This window comes from Opisthorchis viverrini (genome assembly GCF_000715545.1).
Source record: "Opisthorchis viverrini unplaced genomic scaffold opera_v5_3, whole genome shotgun sequence".
Classification (NCBI taxonomy): domain Eukaryota; kingdom Metazoa; phylum Platyhelminthes; class Trematoda; order Opisthorchiida; family Opisthorchiidae; genus Opisthorchis; species Opisthorchis viverrini.
Window position 1 is genome coordinate 2,019,674 of NW_008751659.1, and position 14,874 is coordinate 2,034,547.

At 42.6% G+C, this 14,874-nt stretch overlaps 1 protein-coding gene across 1 annotated transcript in view; it reads left to right on the top strand.

Annotated features, from left to right (window-relative positions):
* T265_00320 (hypothetical protein) overlaps positions 1 to 7,854 on the top strand; it is a gene marked incomplete at both ends in the record, with an annotated part of 56,021 nt that extends 48,167 nt beyond the window's left edge. The window contains 4 exons of the mRNA XM_009164065.1: positions 2,086 to 2,337; positions 2,423 to 2,890; positions 4,108 to 4,248; positions 7,133 to 7,854. Of these exons, the coding sequence (XP_009162329.1) occupies positions 2,086 to 2,337; positions 2,423 to 2,890; positions 4,108 to 4,245 (858 nt within the window). The remainder of the gene's footprint in view (positions 1 to 2,085; positions 2,338 to 2,422; positions 2,891 to 4,107; positions 4,249 to 7,132) is intronic.
* Between the last annotated feature and the right edge of the window lie 7,020 nt (positions 7,855 to 14,874).

Genomic DNA, 14,874 nt, shown 5'->3' on the forward strand with positions numbered 1-14,874 from the left:
TATTGCTTTTGACATGGCTTGTACCCATTAGCGTACAAGGCACTGTCAAATACAACCCGTGGTATATATATACGTAGAAATTCACAAACAAGCACTGATCACTGTCCAAACCAAATACCAGAATCTAGAATGTAGACCTCACACCTTGCAAATTGAGTTAACAATAGGATCCTACATCAGAATTTAAAGTAGTTTTGGCAGTTTCACCATGTCTAGAGCATTCAAGTCATTAGATTGGATTTCGTCCTAATCTTATGCAATTCGAAAATGCCACCTGCTCCTCTGTTTGATGTTGGCAGCTGTATATCGCAGCAATGCGGAAAAAAACGTGAATTCCATAGAAAGACGGGGTGGCCCCCCTCAAGAAAAAACTTGGAAATTTGGTGGGAGCTGTCTGCCATGGGATTTCTTAGGAACTCCTTCAGGGCCCGATTGCCATATGCTGCAAAAGAAAAGCACGTGATGTGAACTTCTTCCGACATTAATATGAGTACCGCATTTTCTCAAGCTAAGAAACCTAGTTAGTTGGAACTAAATGGACTAGTATTGGTTAACCGCTAATCCTAGCTCGTATCACTTTCTATGATGTAGACGCTCCCTTTTTGACATGCAATCCATCTTTTGATGTACAGCTTCTTGTATTTAAACCTGACTAAACGTGGACTGAATTGCTGTAGGAATCCACTGAATATACGCATAGTACAAGCGATTACTTAGTATCATCCTCGTACATAATTCGCTTGTTGAGCCCCGCCAATAACCAACCACTTTGCTGTCATCCGTAAAAACCTCACGAAATGCTCGTAATTCGGGTTTCATAATCTGATTTTGTCAAACTTGATTCCATCTACCCCCTAACCACAACATGCGACGTGGTTTGTTCCAACTGGGACTGGTCGGCGGCCGACATAACAGCCAACCTTGCAATCTGTAAGCTGAAGTACCATGCACGCTGTCTCTCTACCTCTACTTCATGAACCTGTTCACATCGAGACTGGCGATGGACACAAGATTTCGACTAGCTGTTGTGTATAGTTAGTTGCACATTTATTTCGTCACCATTTGCACTTAACTTTTCTTTACAGTCTTGGTTTATCTTCACACAGGAGACTCGTGGTTTTTATCTCCATTGATTAGGATTCTATTGTTGGTGTTGTTATTCCCCACCCGTATCTCACATCGTTTGCACATCCATGGCCAAAGTAGCCCAACAAAGCCACACCAGACTCGGTGATTACATCTGCCTCCCGAACCCTATTCGACAGTTTCCTCATGTTGTACTCCGTCTTTCACACGCACTATTGTGCCTGCTTAGTAACCTTTATGAATGGACTGCATAAAGTCTTGGTAATCGTACCGTGTACGGACATCATGTGACCCTGCCCGCTCAGTCCAGGGAAGGATATCACGTATTCATTGATTGGACAGGCCACGATCACATGATAGCTTGTAACGACCATTATTTTCCTTTGTCCGACAGTTGGAACGCTCCTCTAAGCTGAATCCAGGTTTTCACAGATTTTGTGTATAGTAAGAGATTATTTGTCAATGTCCATTGCACTGAGCTGTGGTTAACCTCATTAGGACCGGGATCGGTTTTCCTGACAAATAAGTAAATTCATTATAATGTAAAGCAATACACCAGTGGTAAACGCTCCTGTATAACCCGAATATATCTGTCAAGAAGAAATGCCTTAGACAATTGAGAGTAAAACGGGAGTTGTTTACATGTAGTGTGGAGAAACTTCGGACATAAAAACAGAAAGCGCCAACTTTCAGATGACCCTGAAATGTCCACAACTGAGAATGAAGTTTGTTTGCGCAAGTTTTTCGCTCAAAAGTCACCGACACTGACTTTTCATTGGACGCTACATGTGGGACGGATGATAATCGCTGGATAGGTTTTCTGCGCATATGGCTCACTAATGTCGAGAACGTCTATCCCCTAACGACAGGTAAATAACACCTCATGATTTTGTCCATGTACTGACACCTCTTGATCTTACCATGAAGTCAGCCACATTTCTAGGCCAGTCTCATTAAATTTCCACGTGTCACTCTCATTTGCTGATCCACTGTTTTCAGGCCCTTTACGAGGATATGCTGCGGGAATATTCTGAAGCTCGCTTCCAAGACTTGAGCTGGCGCACTCGTGATCGATCTCGGTCAAACTTTCGAAATGGTACATCCAATGGAGTAGAAAAGAAGACCAATGGGACAGGATCTCATTCAACTTTCACCAAACTTCAACAGCAAATTGCTACTCTGGAAGAAGAGAACCTATCTTTAAAGCTCGCTATAAGAGAAGCTGAAGAAGCCCGGGGAACAGTCACATCGGTAAGTGTTTATATGTTTATACTTCGTTCATGCCACTCATTTATATTTTTTGAGTTCCAACTTATTTCCTCGCTTTCCGATTCAGCAACCCGTTGGAAGGTGTTCAGCACCCGCTTGCATCGAAGTTCGTGGTCTACTAAAAGCTTTCCAGGATCGTTTTACTGATGTTATGGGACAGCTGACTCGTACACAACAGTGTTTGGAAGCAGCACAAGCTAATTCAGGACAGGATCTAGACACCTCAATGGCATCTACACCAAACACTGGTCTGACGTTAGTCACTACGGTGCAGAAGCGCTTCAATGCACTTCAAGACCTACTAGACAATGACGCAGCCACACTGTCCGAAAATGAAATGGATAATGTAAGGGTCAAGATGTCCGACTGCCTCGACGCGCTCGCACATTTACACCGGTGGCTTCAACTCTACATTCGTAGCACGGACGCAGAGATAGCAGATTTGCGATCAACGATACTGGAGATGCGAATCGCATCTATGAGTAGCGACCAAACACTGATCACCACATGTGCAAACGGAACGGGAGAGCATCCCGTGAGTAATCTCCGTGTCCTCAACCTATCGCCCATTTGTCATTTATCATTTGCCCATCTCGATTCGGCCTTGTTGATGAAAAAGCGTTTTAATCATGGATCATGAGATCACTTTTAGAAACCTATGGAGGTACAAGAAACCAGCTTTCAAGTAACACTGGTTGAAGCAGAATACACTAACTGGGATTCAGTTATATACACCTGGTCACAAGATAACTGCTTTGCGAGTTCCTTAGAGTTATCAAGGATCATCCATGTTTGAGGTCCCTGAACACATCGAATTTGTAAGAAAATGGCGAATATTGGACAAGTTCCATTTAAACCAATCATCAGTATATACATCTACTATCAGGCGGTCGTATAAAGTCGAGGTCTGTCATTGAGCATTCATAGTACTGTACAGAGGTAGCTGACGGTCAAATTTTCTCGACAGGGGACGCTGCTCACAAAATCGCTGAAAACTTTTCAGCACCTCATCACCGGTTCCATCCTACTTGATGCTGGTCAGCTAAGAGCAGTTTCCAAGCTGCCATCGCTCTTGCGTTATCCCTGACCCCCAAACTAACTGACTTAATTTTCAGATAATATTGATGCTAATGAGAGACAGTTTAACCTTTCGTAAGCGCTATTCTTCTACTGAGTAGACTGTAAGAAAAATCGTTACATATTTCATTTTTAGTTTGATACTTCGGATATCACAGAAATCTCTCTCAGGGGAACATGCGGTTAATGAGGGTATTGAAAACACTTTCGACATCCCACCACTGATGCAACACATTCAATCGAGCAACAGAATGAATAAGAGTTCCAGTTGTTTCTCTTGTTAACACCGACGTCAGTCGTCAGTGTGTCCACTTCTTATTTGTGGGCTTTTTGGAAGCAAGACTTATTTTCTTCCACCCATAGTGTGTGACACTGCAGCGTTCTTATCTAGTCAAAGCCTTAAGCTTGTCAGTTAATACACATCTATTATCTCACTTAGGAGGTGTTTTCTCAAGAATATTACTTTTTCTGATTAGAACTATTTTTGTTCGCTGCTGGTAGATTATTTTTGATTGAAAAAATCGCCTTTGAGAGGAGTTGATTGCTGGTGTTTGCTTCAAGTGACACTGATAAATCCAATGGTGTCTTTTGTGGTCGATTGCTTCTCAGAATTAGAAGACAACTGCGCTTGACACTCTATATTAATTTTACCAATTTCTTCTCTATCCATATCAGTTTTCTTGCTCCATCAGTCTGAACAAGAAGTTAGACATGGACTTACTTCATCAACGTGAACAGGAACTGCAGCAACTACGTGCCCGAGTTCGTGATCTCGAGGCTGAGGTTGAACTTGCATCGCCGCACTATCGATAAGCAGTAAGTCTGTCAGTCAGTTCTGGTGTTTCACTTTAGATGTTACTGGCATTCTCAACTTGCTATTCACATGCCTTTTAGATGCCAATGAACTGGTAACCTCTGTTCCCAAGTTCAATTTCCAAAGCTGCCGTAGTATATGACAAGTTTGGATTTTCGACCCTCTCTTTCGCTGTAAATTCATAAGCATCAAGGTTATGCGACTCTAATTTAGCCATTTTTCTACATTTATAAATACACTTTTAAGCACGGCTACTAAACAGTTTACTTTACTGTTTTCTCACTCTGAGTGGCTTTTCGAACATCAAACTCCTGAGTTACTCTAAACGCTTGTGCAGCAGAGCTGTAGTGACAACAAATCAAACTCCAGATAATTTGTGTTCAATACACTTGAATCTATGTTAAATTTAACTGAAATCTCACAGCCGTCATAATACTCTATGGTTTGGGATGATTATTAAATATCTCATTGCACTGGTTTCAACGTTGCATGCCTTCCGTAAGCTCACGCTGTGCACTCGCACGAAAAATTTTGTATTCCGCATGATTCTAACCGTAGAAATCCGAGAAGGACCTTGAGATAATTTGCTGCTCATCTTTGCAGGGATTTAATAAACAACATGTAAGCGCACACTGGAACTATTGTTGTATCAAGCGGTTAGTAACCGTTGGTAGTTAAATGCTTTTCAATGTGCAGCTGGCTATAATTATGTCTTTTGGACTTTTCTTACGTGAATGAAACGATCTAAGTACGGAAGTCCAATCCTGGAAGACCCCTGTGAAAAATAACCACAAACCATTAGCCACAGTTTAGTGTAAAGTCTCCCCCGTAATGGTCCTACCCTTCAGAGGTGCTAACATATGTCTCTTCCTCTGGTGTCGTCTTTTTAAACCGACTCCATCTTAAAAATGTGACACAATGTAAGGAGGTGTTTATATTGCAAACCGGTTTAGGGAAGCTTTGCGTACCAAGTGTGGGCGACTACAGACGGATAACTTTCAACCCAGAAGATACATCATGACCTTTTTTGCGTGGTTAGTCTTGCTTCTATATGGTCCAGACCTGTGCCAGTAGAGCATCGGAGTTTAAATAGGTTTTTGGTGACCGATTTCATTTAAATTATAGGGTTGAATATGGTGCAGCAAAGAATTATCATCGATAGAGCGAGTTTGTACATCGTTCCTCGTAAACGGTTGGAAACTTGGTTCATAGGGTGTTTACCTGCGTAGCTTTCATATGTCGCCATCAATTTCGATGTGTCAGTCTCCTTATGTCCTCTCTCAGTCGTCTACAAATTTCCTGGAACAGCACCACCCAATTTATTCAATACGGGTTCCTTGCATACGCTTTTTGCAAGATACAAATTTCTGGAATTGAGGGGATTTTCACATGAATAATAAATGAATTTAAGTATATCACAGCTAAGGCGCTATCGTCCCCCTAGGTTTAGTATTCTGTTGTACTTTTTAGACGGAAAATAAAACGCACTACAAAGTTGTTTAGCACGTTTGCATGTTTTTACTGTCATATTCGAGTTTGAGGTCACTGACATTTCCGATGAGACTTTTGCCGTGATGTTAGTAACGTGCAATATTTACTGGAGAGACTGGTACATGTTCAGCTTAGGAAAATGAACAGACATGTTTTGCCACAGGCAATTGCCTGTCCACCCGTTTTTGGTTCGCGAAGCAGAAAAGCACGAACAGAGTTACAACGCTCTATTTTTATCCAGCCGTATGATTGGCCACAAATCGGATCTACGATCATTATGATTGCGCTGACCTATTCAGCTACGCAGTCAGAATCATTTCCCGGCTGGTTTCGGTTGGTTTCTATTAATTTCTGTCACTGATGCTTGTGGAATCTGCCTCGCCACTGTCTAGAGACGTGGTGTGATAATGTTGTCGGTTTGAGGCTACCGACCAATCTCTTTAATACAAAATTAAGCCACTTGTATGTATTATAGTCCATATTTTCCGGTTGTTAATGTTGAGCTTTGCCCCTCTCATTGGGTGGATCTTGAGCGAATGCAAACCACTCGTGCAACGCAAATAGTTTGAGAACGGATGAGAAATCTTTACTCAAGATTTCAGCCTGTAAGTGAAGTTAGTCTAGGTGGGAACGACTCTAAAGCTGTTTCATGCGTATTCAAAACCATCAGCAATGCGCATCTCGTGAACCTCCATGGATATTCGAACCCGCAATCGCCAGGCTGGTAGCCACGATCTGACGGTCATCAGCGTGGATGAAAGTTCCTACAAATTCGCCAAATTCTTTGTTGACCTACCGTTTTACCTGCATAATCTCAATGCACTGCTTATAAGATTGCTGAAAATTCTTTGACATAAACGAGGGATTCAGCTGCGTTCCAGGTGAGACCCCATCAAAACCAAACTGTTTGTGCTTGTCCGAGGAAGATATCCCGAACACACCCGTCTATCAGCATCCGCATTCTCAATCATCCCTTCGCTTTGAACACAACTGCTCCGGTTTCACTCGGTAAACATGTGCTCACCGCTTGATGGGCATCATGCAAAGATGATTCGTCCTGGTCGATAAATCGTACTTAAATAACTCAACTTTGACCGCTTAAGCGCATGGCTACTATGTGACACGAAAACAACACTAAGGCCTAGGTGCATCTTGGTTCCCCGAAAACAATGGTGTTCCTGTGAACCACAGTGCACACAGTTTGTTGCCTGCACATAAAACCATCTCAGGCGCGGCATATTGTTGACCAAAGGTTGTGCACCATCCGTGGATAGAGTTTCACTGCAGAGGTTTATATGCGGACTGCGGGTTCCAGTTTACTGAGAAATGACGGGTTAATTTATTACTGCCAAACCTCGTAAAAACAACACACTTTTCTTGGTTGTATACTTTCAGGGTTTGACAAATACCGAAGCACAACGGTTCCAGTATACAGCTTTTCTACTCAGCCAAATCCGGAAAAACTTTACTAACCAGTTGAGCACCAATCGAGTCCCTTCCAGTTGATCACCTAGATCAACGTTTGGTCAGTCAAGCAAGCCTCCATTCTTTTCGCATTAACCAGGGACATGTCATCTTGGTTCGTTTTTTCCGCACCGTTCCTCTCGCATTGCTTGTCTACTTTTGAGTAATCCTGTCTCTCTGTGCATCTTTGTCTAATATACCAGCACTGATTTCTAATTCGTATCCTTCTGTCATTTCTGTTTTACACTTATTTTATTTTCATGCCCATGTTCCTTAATATCTTGTCCCATGTTGTAGATTTTTTCAGTCCAATCACTCCCCCCACCAAATGGCATTTATTCGTCCCTTTTGTACCAATGATGATAGCCTACACGTCGTCTTTATTCACTTTCTGCTCTTCCCTCGTCCATCCAATCCCTATAAACGACGTTCATTTGTATCTGCATCTTCTGTCCTACTTTCCATCGGACGCAGTTTCTATGGACTCAAGCAGTAAACCGCCACGGAAGTGTCTCTTGTGGGACACTAGTCCCTCTAGCCCCTCCCGTATGTACCGTTGATCTTATGCTAGCCGATCTTAAGTGTTCATTGATAAACTCACGCGACTTTGTATGCTCATTTAAAAACATTAATCATGCCATTATCACTTCCCTTGCATATTCTCTTTCTCTTTTCGCTCCTGGGTTAAAGAATGATTGGGGCATGGTGTATGGATGTCATTTTTCAGATACTGAACCCAGCAAAATTAGAAAGAACAAGGTTTAAGAATTCGTCCCTTTATTGGCTTCAGATTGTAGTACTGTATACGAAAAAACAACAAGTTCTTGTCGTTCTCGATTAAAAATAACACATGCATTTGGAAACGGCCAATGTTCGGTACTAACGTTCCTGTCAGCTGTGGTTGGACGTCTACATGCCTGCGGATGTGTTTGTTAACAAGGACAGTCTGCGCGGAGCCGATGTACTAAACTGCATGATTCTTTGTAAATCCGGCTCGATAAGGCCAGCATAGAGCCCTGTTTGGAGTCATAAACCGGCTAAACCACGACGATGTTAAAATAATGTAGCATCGCACTAAGCAACGAGATCCTGAAACTATACATCAACTATTCTTAGCTTCAGAATCACACCGCATCCTCGTTGCACATCATCAGATACCACCAGGGCTGTCAATAAGGAGCCATTTAGGTTGTTTTGGGTGAACGACCGTTGTGAATGTAATGTGAGCGTCCTATAATTTTTGGGAAGCGCGAGATGCTTCTGTGCTCAACCCTATCAAGTTCTAGTGTTCCGCTGTTCCTATTCCGCTCACACAGTCGGCCAGCTCCAATGGCCTATTGATGGCAACACTTTCTTCGCGACTCGTTACCGAATTAATTGTTTGATCTCCGACTACGAATTCTCAAATCCTCCCATGCTTGTGTACACCGCTTATCCGGATGCCTCTCTTCAGGCGAAGGTGCTCCCATTATCTGAAATCATTTTTTCCCAGTTTCATCGTACTTTTGATCCATTCCTGTCCCACGGACCACTTTTTAGCTGTCGATATAGCAGTAATTTTGGATTGCAGCGTAGCTTGATTATTCCTTCTCAGAAACTTAGATTTCGAGTTCAGTTAGTCTAAATAACTCTCATGACCACAGAAGCTGAGGACAAAGTCGGTCCATGAGTCCGATGTGATGACGGTAACCAGTTCCGGTTTCATTACCATACGGCAGGATGGCATAAGACCTGGTAGTCTATTTTGTGTTTGTTCTACACAAAATCTCAAAGCCTTTTAAACGGTAAGCTGATTCTCGGTACCCGTCGACGCAATTTTCAAGGTAATGAACATGTTACCGCGACAACAGAAATTTTGACAGCACGTGATCACACCCCAATTCTTACCTTGAATATCACTTAGTGCCCTAGGAGTACATATTAGTGGTAATCAATTATTTTAGAAATACAGTAGACCACTTCTACAGAGAGACAATTCGGGAAGCAAGCAACATTCCGCACTTCTGACTCTGCTAAAGGAGACAACCGTGTAGTGCCAATAATGAATCGTTTCGATTCTCAAGACAGCAACTCTAGAAGAATATGAACACTTCTCAAATCTGCTTAAAACATCCAATTCCGGATATGGGTACATTCTGCTGAAGCAAATGTCCAGTACTGTTCCTAGTGCTCAACATTCCCACAATCCCATCAGGAGTATATTTTGACATCCACGGAATTTTTTTTATCCTGGAGTTGTGAGTAGGGTGTTCATATTTAAGACGGCGCAAACTAGTCGTCGTTAGGCGTCTCACGTCCAAGTTGGAACGTACAAATGATGCGCGATCGCTAGAAAATATAGCCGATGGGATTTCGTCATGTGATATTGGTCTGTATGGAAAGCGATTTGAATCGAATATATGATCATCCAAACATTACTAAATAGTTGCATCATATAATGAATTCTGAGGCGCCTCCATCAACATCACAGCTTGACACTAACAGTGAGCCGCAATTTCTATCCGTAGCCTATATCCAAAACTCAGAGAAATGACAGATTTGTTTGGGTACCCAGAATTTCAAAGACGAGTACACTTTCTTCGGTTACCGAAACTAAGCAAAGTTGTCTAGCAGTGCGGCGCTCAGTGGTTGATTTGATCCACACTTTTCTTATATTTATCTTGTTGGCTAAATTAAGCGCGTGGCACTCCACCAGCTGTGGGAGCTACACTGTTCTCCTGGGACCGTCTCGTCTAAAATGTCTGCGTTAAAAAACCTCGTCAGAATACGACACTGTGACGTACATCGACTAATCGGTAACCGTTTTCCTCCTGCCGGCCTCCATTCTGAATAATGGCATCGTGTCGCTCGCTTTTAGTCCTCCGACGCATCCTCAACTTCCCATATTAATTGTACTTACTGAAATGTTTCCTTGTAGCCAAGTTCCTCTAAGCTTAGATGGGCTGGTAAACAATCTGTCATTTTCGAGAGTTTTCCTGTTTGCATTTACGAAAACGTTCCTTCGGCGCGTAATAAAGATCCGTTTGTTTCTCTGTGAGCCACCACACTTGATCGACCTGATACTATTCAACTTCTAACAGGCGGTTGAGCAAACAAACGTTGATCATTCCTGTTGGGTGTAGTGAGTCCAGGCGTTCTGAAGTGATTTGAGTCATTTAGTTTTCAGTTCCTCGACTACCTGCCATTCAACAACTCTGTGAATTTTGCGATCTGCATACGGCTACTTTTTTTTCGCTTGGTTACCTCAGCCATCCATTCCTCAGTAGACCGAGACGTTTCGTGAGATCAGTTCATTCGACCCATCTTTATTCTTAATGCAATCTGTTGGGTCTTCAGTATTCCACTAAAATCCATACTCTTTAGGTGACTGAAGAATGGATTCACATCATCATTTTTGTTGAACTATCATTTTCTACTGATAGCTTCACCTCGTTTTCCCGATCCACCTTCATGGCTGTTTGTTTCCATTACGGTTCAGTGCTGATCCACTGACATCGAAGAGAGAGTTGTCTCTGATGGCCTCGTGAAATTTCATCAAGCTTCCCGGGTCTCAGTTCCCCGACATCAGCTTCATAGAATGTTCTGGTCCCACGATGGTGTATTCCTCTTAAGGTGATGTGCGATTTAACTGGTGCCATGAATTCTTATTTCATTCATCAGCATGAATAATCTTATGAACATCCCTTTGGTGGACAATTGCATAGCCCATGATAACTCCACACTCACCCCGTGTGAATCCATCTGGCAGTCGAGGTTTCTTCAGAAGTACATGGCACATTAGCAGTAGTTAATTACAGGGCTGTAAGTAATATCACAATCACTCGCTGATCCAAACCTCATGTCTGCCAATTTTGTGGTTCCTTACCAGCGAGAGAACCGAAATCTCGCAGTAGAAGAGGACGGTCGCTGATGAATATTAGTTGTGCGATGTTCGACAGCTGAGTGTAAAACTGTTCTTTTTCTTGACCCAACGCTACTTACACACTTGGGGCAAGAGTAACACTTCACTATCTGGAGTATTGTTCGAAATAAAACATAACACACCCCTTGCAAAACATTTATAGACGAGTGATTCAGCTGATATTCATCTGCATTTCCTACTGGTACCAGGTTATTCTGCAAACAGATTTACAAATTCACTCGTTTTTTCTACTAAGAATGAGACTTTGCGGTTGCATAGACGCTCATACACTTAGCCGGACGACCTTTTTTGAATTGAATCTGAGTTACTTTCATCCCTGGTTTGACGCTGTTCCCTTTACCGAGGATCTCTAAAAGCTTGCTACTGGAGGCCGCACATTTTCATCTATGTGCATTATTACTACCGCTTGGAATGTTCTTTGAACTCCAGCTCCAAAAAGTAGTCTTTGTTTCGAGGCCCTTGTACCGCTCGAGAGTGCAGTATTGATTTTGCATTATTTGAGTCCCTCAGCGACAGTTGTTGTACATTGCCCATGTCTGTCATTGCCTTCCTTATCCTGTAGAGTTCTAACGTTCCAGCTCCGAAGTCCAAATAATCGGCTAATACTCCTGTTTACACAGTTGATTTCGGGTTCAGTAACGATTTTCTGGGTTTTCAGAGTGAAAATAAGGATTGGTTTCAAATATTTCGCCTTAAGCCTCTTGTAAGATGGCGGGTATTAGATTTATCCTGTGGGTTTCTGCTTGAAGCCAACGATCAATGATCCAAAATACTTTGGTTCGGGGCTGGGCTATCCCAAAGGTGGAGAAAATAGGACATGTGTGTCTCTCAACTGATGTTACTGCACGTAGCATGTGCTTTGTGGGCCGCAATGGGCTCTTCGCTTCTACAACTGTTTCAACCGTATTGAGTACTACGCAGGAGGTCAACCATCTGGAAGTCAGAGTATGTGAACGTTTGGGTCGACCCTTCCTTATACACTCCTGCCTCAATAAATATGAAGATACTTGGGCAAAAACTTGCTCTTGTTACACCCCTTATGGTTGAAGAGTGTGAGTATCGACAACGTAGGGCCTGTTGCTCTCCATTCGTCGGCTAACTGCTGGCCTTCCTAAGAATGACTTCACCCGTCAAGCCCTCAGTGTCGTCACAATACGCAAGCCTGACCACCGCGAAAATTTAGCAACTTTAGGCCGAATGAGCCAGTAAGGTGCCTGGCATCGGCTCGGTCTTCCAGTGAACAGTGCCTGAACCACTGAAAACCTGAGAGTTTTAGGGCAGCCCCGTGTTATTCACGTAGAGCATAATACAGGTCCCTGGAGCTGACGTTCCTGCTCAAAAGCTAATGACGTATCAATTGTATAAATCCCACTATCATACTTGTTTTCCCCATTATTGTAGCATTTCTCTCGTCTATTTGTTTCTAGATAAAATTCATGCACCAGGCTTTTGACTGACTCCTCACGATGGCCTCAGTACCCAGTGAATATGGCTATGAGTATGTTACAATGGGCTAACCATCCCTGTTCGCATGCTTACACACATCTATGCGGGATCGCTGGGGTCGCATATTGTTGGTTTTCTTTCAAACTAAAACGCCCGGTAATTTTTGTTTCCTCTCAATTGCAGCAAAATGGCATTTACGTTCGAAGTCCATTACCTTAAAGAGCATATCACAATTGAAGAGGTGAAGTTTTTATCTAACAAAAACTGCAAATCATGGCACATAAATGATTCTTTGTGGATTCGTTTACGACTGTCACCATTTCCGCAATCGGTAGTCGGTTGCGTGTTGATCTCTAATATTCTTATGGCCTTGATTTTCACGAGCTCACCAAATGCACAAGATCCTGAAAGATTTTGGAGTGAATTCGGATTTGTACATAAATTTTAGTATCATGGATAACTAAGCTGTCATTCATTTTTGTTGTAGCACCTATTCCAGTGCCAGCGGACTGAAAAATCACCAATACTTGATGCTTATGTAAATAAAAACTAAGGGTGAATCCATAATGAACCAAGAATCGTGCAAACGTGCAAAAGTGCACTGCACTAAATTCATTTGTTTCGCATATTGAAAGTACTAAAAGACCAACAGTTCATGCGCGTTTCACGCTCCTTAAGAATTCTCACTGAACCATTTATGCTCTGCTTACTGGAAACATCCACTAAATCTGTTCGCCAATCGATATCGGACGCGTGCATTGGGAAAATGTAATCTGGTCACATGAATTCGCACGTGCTTTGGTGAGTTGAACTAGGCAGCAGAACACTGTCACGCCAGTTGAACTGGACTCGACTACACACATCAGGAGCGGAAGGGAAAACAGAAAAGTACTCTACACACGGAAAAATACAGTGAACAATTCTCCATTCAGTAAGGGATAACGATCTGTCCGTTGTGGCATAGTACAACGTGAAATCTCCAATACACTACTCATAAGGTTGCTGAAAATTCTTCGACAACCCACGACCGGTTTCCCTTTTTTGTGGTGCAGTCCCCCAGTTTCCGTCATAAACGAGAGATTCAGCTGGATTCCAGGTGAGTCTCTCGAAAAACCAACTTTGTTTGCAACTGAGTGTATTTCATGGAATCTTTAACTTTTCAGGCGCGCTGAGCTGCTGCTCACAAAAAACCGACCTTTTATTGAGCGGCTGACTGTCCCTTGATTCCGCACACTTTCTGGTTGGAGTCAAATAATGGTTACAAAGCCACCAGCATCCCTGTCCCTTCTAGAAAGTAAATTTATCATGCTTCACCTTTGGTATCCGTTACTTTTAGTATGAATGACTCAAAGCCTACCATCGGTGCCGAATCCATGATTGACCACTGCAATTACTTCAAACACCAATAAGAATCTGTAAAATTTTCACGGAATCCCAATTACCCGACACATCTCTAAATTTCAGTAACGTATGCGAACTGCTTTTATTAGCACTCGGCTTTCTAGGGCTTCTCGATCCTGTTACCTGAAAGCGTTCCAGTTGTCGACACTTAGCATCCAAGGCAGTTTTCTACTGCTCTGACGCCCACAGCAATTTCAGGGCATCATGCTGCGTTCGAAGGGGGTACGGAATGTCATAAGCTCTTCATCTTTTATCCTGTCGGTAAGAGATTCTTATTTGTACTTATCATGCTGATTGCTCTTCGGTCACGAATGCATTGAATCCAATCCAGCTTGGCTCTCAATGGTCAGTTGCATCCCCTGTAAAACGGAGAAGGGTGTAAACATGTTAGCCTTCTTGGCAGGCAATGGATAGAGAAGGTAGTCAGGTCAACAAAACTTGGGCTTATTACTCCGTACATTCCTCGTAGATCTTATTTGGCAGGAATTCTTATATCATAAAAACAAGTAGAATGATTTCCGACGAACATCTGTATGGTTGCTATTAGTGTTAGAAAGGACAAACGGTTCGTTGGGAAGAAAATCATAGCAGAGAACGTCATTTCTATAGGTGGATAAAGGTCTTTTGGTCTCTTTCAACCGGTATATCTAGGACAAATAACGCCCCTACCTGCTGTGTTTGTTCGGCGAGTAGCGAATCGGATGGATGATACTTCAGGATGACACACTTCATATTAATACTGCCCAGTACATTTGGTCATCGGACGGAACGGTGTTAGGCATTTTGAAAAACTTCGACCAAGATGATAAGGTGCATATGTGCCAGGTTCACCTGTACAGTAGATGGGCTGTGGCCAGAAACACTGTAAACCTTGGGGAACCTTAATGCATAAATTCCCCCAAAA